Raw genomic sequence first — 6,423 nt, 5'->3', positions numbered from 1 at the left:
GTCTCAAATGCCTTAGGATGATGCCTTTCATAGCCACGGGGGGTTTTCAGTAAATGCTCCAGACTGAAGGCAGAGCTCCAATCAAGCTACTCCTCAGTTCAAAATCTTCACAGAGCCTCCCATCTGCCTCCTGACTGTTTCAAACCCCCCAGCCTGGCCCACCAGACGCTCAGCCTCACGGCTCTCCATTCACCTCCCCACCTCCTCCTCGGGTCACCTACACTCATCTTGCTGCGGGGACAGTGGGCTTCTGAGCACCTCTTACCTCAGGGCCTTCGCTCACCTGTCCCTCTGCCTACAATGCCCTCCTCCTCTTTGCTTGTCACAATTCTATCCATCTTTCAAGACCCAACTCAAATGCCATCTCCTCCCTGGAGCATCCCACTGGTGATGTGGCCTCTTGCTACTGAGATGCAACATACTTTGTCCCTCCCAAGTCATTCCCGAAACAATGCTCTGTTTGAAAGGCGTGTTTGTGCTTAAAGCGTTTTGAGGGCAGTTTTTCCCAGACTTTATTCAGTGCACACAGTAAGTGCTCAGTAAATACTGGGCTGACAGAAAGGAATCCAGCACTGCACCTGCACTTGGCCAAGGCAGCAAACTCACCCTCAAGGAACCAGCAGGACACAGGCCTCCCCCCGCCTCTGCTCAGTACCTGCAAAACCTGAGCTCAGGGAAGAGCTGCATAAATCGCCCCTCCCTTCCCGCCCCCAGCCAACGGAGCTTGGTCCCTTCTAGAGGTAAGAGAAAGGTGTGACAGCTGAACTTGCTTTGCTCCACCCTCTCTCTTTTCCCCAAAACAGAGCAGAAATTCACCTCTGACAGCATTGCTTTCAAGCTCCCGCGGGACAGGACACATGGCACCGGGCACTCAGCACGCCTCCCCTGCGGTGCAGGCAGAAGCCCTGCTGCCCAGCATGAAGCCCGTGCCCCCGGCTGCCCTGGTCCTCAGCCTGGTCTTCGCCTCCTTCCACTCGGCTTGCTTGGCAGGTGGGACTATGAGCTTGCTTCTTGGCCACGCTGGGAGGGGAAGGGAGGGAGGAGGGGGGAAGGAAGGAGGAGGGTTCCTTGGCTGGGGTTGGTCCTGCACAAAGAGGAAACAGTCCTTTCTCATCTGAAGGACTGGGCAGGGGTGGGGGAGAGGTTTCTTAAATTTACTCCTGTCCTCAGCTAGGACTGGGGCAGCCACCTCTGGTGTCCTCTGCCACAAAGAAAGAAGAAAAAGCGGGGTACAGAGCCTCTCCCAGCAGGGGACCAAATCAGCCTAAAATGGCATCTTTGGGGTGCTGCTTCTCAGTGCCCCGAGCTGCTGGGCATTGCAATGCTCCCTCCCCTCCCCTAAGGCCCGTGACCCTCCCTTGCCCCTCTGCTTTCTTGCAACTTTCCCGAAACCTTAAAGCATGAAAGCTGCCAGGTGCTGTCGAGCAGCCAGTCTGCCCCCCGGACGCGGGGATGTTGGGCTATTGCCTCGTGGGGGCTGCAGGGGTTGAGGCCACGCCGTCAGGCTCTCCCGGGCTGGGCTCTGAGCCTCATGCCGAGGCCTCCCTTACACTCCCGTGCTCCTGACTTTTGCCTCTGGCTTTGATCTTGCTACTCAACTCCAGAGAACACCATCTGCCCTGCTCCCTCCATCTGTCTCTGTCCGTCTGTCTGTCTCTCTCAAAACCATTCCTCACTGCACCCCCACCCCCGGCCAGCCTGTATCTGTCTCTCTCATCCTCACAGTCTCTCCTGCGCAGGTCTGGAAGGCGTGGGCTCTCAAAGCCAGTGAGCCTCAACACTGGTTTGCACAACCTACTAGCTGTGTGACCTTGAGCAAATTATTTACCCTTTCTGTGCCCCAGCCCCAGTTTCCTTATTTATAACATGGGGATAATCATGGTGCTTATATATATATATGGGGTTGTTGTAAAGATGAAATGAGGTGATGGCAGGTAAATACCTTTGAATAAACTAGCTCATGGTAAACAGTTAATGAATGTTACCATGTCCATTTGTCCAGTATAATTCCTCCCCAAATAAGACTGTTTTGCACCTTTCTGTTTACCCTACAGTGCCTTGTATAGGGTAGGGCCTCAAAAAAACTTGACAATCTTAATTGCACTGAATAGTTGGGTCTTCCCAGCAGCCTTTACTTTGGAAGTGACCCCAAGTGGGACCAGTCCCTGGCTGGCCTTGCTTATGAGGGTGATATTTAAATTCTTAGGGGGTGGAGGGAGGCAGAAAAAGATAAAGGGAGGGAAATGGTGACAGAAAGAGACATGACTTGGAGTGGTCGACACACAATAAATATATAGATGATGTATTATAAAATTACATGCCTGAATCCTATGTAATTTTGTTAACCAATGTAACCCCAATAAATTCAATTAAAAAAATGGAAAATATCCTTAGGAACTTATAACTAGGCTAATCAGTTTGAACCATATAAAATTGCTGAATAATTCTTGACCTACAGAAATGGCAATTCCATATGGTTTCACCTAATACTAGCATCCAGGTAACTCGGTTTTTTCCACTCACTTGTTCCTGACGGGGACCACTTCCATTCCAGAGTAGAGGGGAGTTGAAAGTCAGGGCCAAGGAAGTTATTTGGGTTATAAGGGACATTAAAATGTTGAGGAATCAATTTCTCCAAAACAAACAAAGAGCAAGCTCTAAGTCATTTAGCTGTAAATAATTTACAGTACCAATCAGATTGCATCAAGGTAATTACTATACTTTCGGCAGCACACTGGAGTGGCTTGGGGGCAGGTGGCATAACATTAGTCTGAGCAGCAATTTCGTAGCTTTGGCTATTTAAGAAGTTTCCTCCTAACTTGTCCTGCTATGTGACACCAAGCTCCTTTGAAGGACATGCTGACCTAGACTCTGTGGGGCCTTGAGAGTTTCCAAACCAGTTTTGGTTTTTTGCATTCCCAAGCAGCAGACTGAAAAGCCTATAATTTCCAAGAAAGAGTCTTCAAAATTGGTCTCTTGGTCTTGTTCTACCTAGATTAGCACTAACAGAACATGTGTGTGTGTGTTTGCTGACAGAAATTCTGCATATCCGTGCTATACTTCCAATATGGTAGCCACTAACCACATACGGTGATTGAGCGCTTGAAATGTAGCTAATATGATCAAGAAGCTGAAATTTTAATTTATTTTAAGGCATTTAAATAGCCACCAGTGGCTGCCGTACAGGACAGAACAGATGAAGATCATCTCTCCTCTTACTCTGCTATGAGAGGGAGTGTGGGCAATGGGTTTTCTTCCTTGGAGATCCTTATGTTCACCTCCATAACCCTAGCTCACCCCCCGAACTCTGATAGGACTTTAAGAATTCCTGATGAAGCTCCTTTTCTCATTGGGCTCCATGCTTCTTAATCAGACAATTGGAGGTGCTGCAAATTCTGGCAACCTAGACTTGCTCAATTTTTTTCCCTGATAACCATCTTGCTGAGTAATACCAGTATCTCTGTCAGAAATCAAGAATCAAGGTCAGATTTCAGTGTCTATTTGTTCAAGGTTTTGGAGGGAATTGAAAGAGGATTATGAAAAGATACTCCAGATTTTTAAATGACTAGGTTACTATATACTAGAAAAACCCTTTTCTATGCATCTATTTGCACAGAATGCCGCCAATTAGAGGTTTGGAAAGCTGCAGATAGCAGGCCCTGGGTAACTAAAAGACAATGTGAAATGGAAATAAATCATCTCAGAATGAGAATAAAAGGGGACATGTTCATTTTCTAGGGCTGCCATAACAAAGAAGTCCAAGATCAAAGTGTTGGCAGGGCTGGTTTCTCCTGAGGTCTCCCTCCTCAGCTTGTAGACGGCCACCTTCTCAGTATCCTCAGATGGCTTTCCTCTGTGTGCACATCCCTGGCGTTTCCTCCTCTTCATATAAGGACACCAGTCAGATTAGGGCCCACACCCATGACCCCGCTTCACTTTACAGTGACCTCTTTAAAGGCTTTATTTCCAAATGCAGTCATTACTGGGGGCTTAGGACTTCAACATCAGGATTTGGGGGAGACACAATTCAGCCCATAACAGGGGTTAGCTTCGCTGCATGGAACCTAGACTGAAACTTCTATAATATTTTCACAATACTCACTACTAATCTGAGACTGTTTCCTGTCTTGTCTTCCAGAAGCAAACAGTGCCAACAACTCAACCCTGACCAACCACCACGCAGGCCCTGAGACTCTGGAACAGTGCCCCAGTAAGTTTCTGCCAACTGCTTGAACCCCAGAGCTGGCCCTGGGTCTGGGAGGGAAACACTAGCCTCCTGGCTTTCCGCTCATCAGTGTGGGGGGCTGGGTGCCGTGCCGGGCCAGCCTTCCTGGGTGCTGGTGTGGTTTGTTCACGGCCTCCAGAGCTGTTTGCAGAGTCTGTCCAAAAAGCTATCTTGGCCTTGACCCCCGTCTGGGCTCACAATCTTTGGCACAGATGGCTTTAATGACCCATCCCCACGACAGGAGCCAAAGAGGCCCGGAGTTCAAAGGTTTGCAGAAGTTTGCCAGTGGAAAGGCCACAAAACTCAGCGAGTCCATTTCTGCCCAAGGCGGGAGCTTCATTTTCTTACTCTTTGCATATTTCCCTTCTCCCTCAACCTGAACACTTCTAGCCACAAGGAGGCCGGTACGTCATAAAACCACCACTATCACAAGTCTGATTAATCAAAAGGATTGCTTCATTCGAAGTCTGGCTTCCTTTAGCCTGCCCTGGCGAATGGCCAAACGTGTTCACTTCTGGGCACTTACAGAGAACACGGCTTGGGGGTCCTGCAGACACGGGCCTGAGTTCTAGTTCTGCCATCCCGTGACCTTGGGCGAGTTACAGCCTCGGGCTCTTCCTGAGTGATGGGAGTAATAGTTGCACCTATGACTTTGCGAGGAAGAAACACGGTAACGGGTAGAGCATTTAGCCCAGCGCGTGGCGTGCTGTCGTCAAGGCCAAGTCCTGGACTATGACCGCCGTTCCCTTTGCTGTGACTGTTAGAGAAGGGGGCCGCTGTGACGCTCTCCCTTCCCGTTCCCTTTGCTGTGACTGTTAGAGAAGGGGGCCGCTGTGACGCTCTCCCTTCCCGTTCCCTTTGCTGTGACTGTTAGAGAAGGGGGCCGGTGTGACGCTCTCTTCCCGTTCCCTTTGCTGTGACTGTTAGAGAAGGGGGCCGCTGTGACGCTCTCTCTTCCCGTTCCCTTTGCTGTGACTGTTAGAGAAGGGGGCCGCTGTGACGCTCTCTCTTCCCGTTCCCTTTGCTGTGGCTGTTAGAGAAGGGGGCCGCTGTGACGCTCTCTCTTCCCGTTCCCTTTGCTGTGACTGTTAGAGAAGGGGGCCGCTGTGACGCTCTCTTCCCGTTCCCTTTGCTGTGACTGTTAGAGAAGGGGGCCGCTGTGACGCTCTCTCTTCCCGTTCCCTTTGCTGTGACTGTTAGAGAAGGGGGCCGCTGTGACACTCTCCCTTCCCGTTCCCTTTGCTGTGACTGTTAGAGAAGGGGGCCGCTGTGACGCTCTCTCTTCCCGTTCCCTTTGCTGTGACTGTTAGAGAAGGGGGCCGGTGTGACGCTCTCCCTTCCCGTTCCCTTTGCTGTGGCTGTTAGAGAAGGGGGCCGCTGTGACGCTCTCCCTTCCCGTTCCCTTTGCTGTGACTGTTAGAGAAGGGGGCCGCTGTGACGCTCTCCCTTCCCGTTCCCTTTGCTGTGACTGTTAGAGAAGGGGGCCGCTGTGACGCTCTCTCTTCCCGTTCCCTTTGCTGTGACTGTTAGAGAAGGAGGCCGCTGTGACGCTCTCTCTTCCCGTTCCCTTTGCTGTGACTGTTAGAGAAGGGGGCCGCTGTGACGCTCTCTCTTCCCGTTCCCTTTGCTGTGACTGTTAGAGAAGGGGGCCGCTGTGACGCTCTCTCTTCCCGTTCCCTTTGCTGTGACTGTTAGAGAAGGGGGCCGCTGTGACGCTCTCTTCCCGTTCCCTTTGCTGTGACTGTTAGAGAAGGGGGCCGCTGTGACGCTCTCTCTTCCCGCAGACGCGGACCTCTGCCTGCAAGCGTCCCGGTGCTGCCACCTGGGAGTGGATGAGTACGGCTGGGTGGCCGCCGCCGTGGGCTGGAGCCTCTGGTTCCTCACGCTCATCCTGCTCTGCGTGGACAAACTGACCAAGCTGTCTTCAGACGAGCCCAAGGACCCGCAAGCCTGAGACGCAGGGTCGCCCCGAGGACGCCAGCCCCCCCCCCCCCCCCCCCCCCCCACTGCGGCCGCAGGCTCGGGCGGCGCCCGCGTGCTGTCTCATGAAGCCCTTTTCCCCTTCGAACTTCAGTCCTTTTAAAAGGGGAGGAGGGAAGGAAGGGGTTCCAGCCGAGGGCTGCCCCCTTCAAGAGGCACGTGGGCCTCTGAGCCCCGATAACCTCCTTTCTCGAGACAGTCTCCATGGGCACTGCTTC

General features: G+C 51.9%; 1 protein-coding gene across 1 annotated transcript; it reads left to right on the top strand.

The window, feature by feature from the left end:
- Positions 1 to 857: 857 nt before the first annotated feature.
- TMEM213 (transmembrane protein 213) lies at positions 858 to 6,179 on the top strand. The gene is made up of 3 exons (XM_016221881.2): positions 858 to 990; positions 4,139 to 4,210; positions 6,010 to 6,179. The coding sequence occupies exons 1-3, from the start codon at positions 858 to 860 to the stop codon at positions 6,177 to 6,179; spliced, it is 375 nt and encodes a 124-aa protein (XP_016077367.2).
- The last annotated feature ends 244 nt before the right edge of the window (positions 6,180 to 6,423 follow it).

This window comes from Miniopterus natalensis, chromosome 10 (genome assembly GCF_054644295.1).
Source record: "Miniopterus natalensis isolate mMinNat1 chromosome 10, mMinNat1.hap1, whole genome shotgun sequence".
NCBI lineage: Eukaryota > Metazoa > Chordata > Mammalia > Chiroptera > Miniopteridae > Miniopterus > Miniopterus natalensis.
Note: the sequence above shows the minus strand (reverse complement) of the source record. Positions and strands in the feature narration are given on the sequence as shown.

Bases quoted from the DNA above. Each gene is read 5' to 3' on its own strand.
- TMEM213 (XM_016221881.2), top strand. From the start codon at position 858: ATGGCACCGGGCACTCAGCACGCCTCCCCTGCGGTGCAGGCAGAAGCC. The intron at 991-4,138 runs GTGGGACTATGA...CTTGTCTTCCAG, and splicing joins CCACTCGGCTTGCTTGGCAG to AAGCAAACAGTGCCAACAAC. The intron at 4,211-6,009 runs GTAAGTTTCTGC...CTCTTCCCGCAG, and splicing joins GACTCTGGAACAGTGCCCCA to ACGCGGACCTCTGCCTGCAA.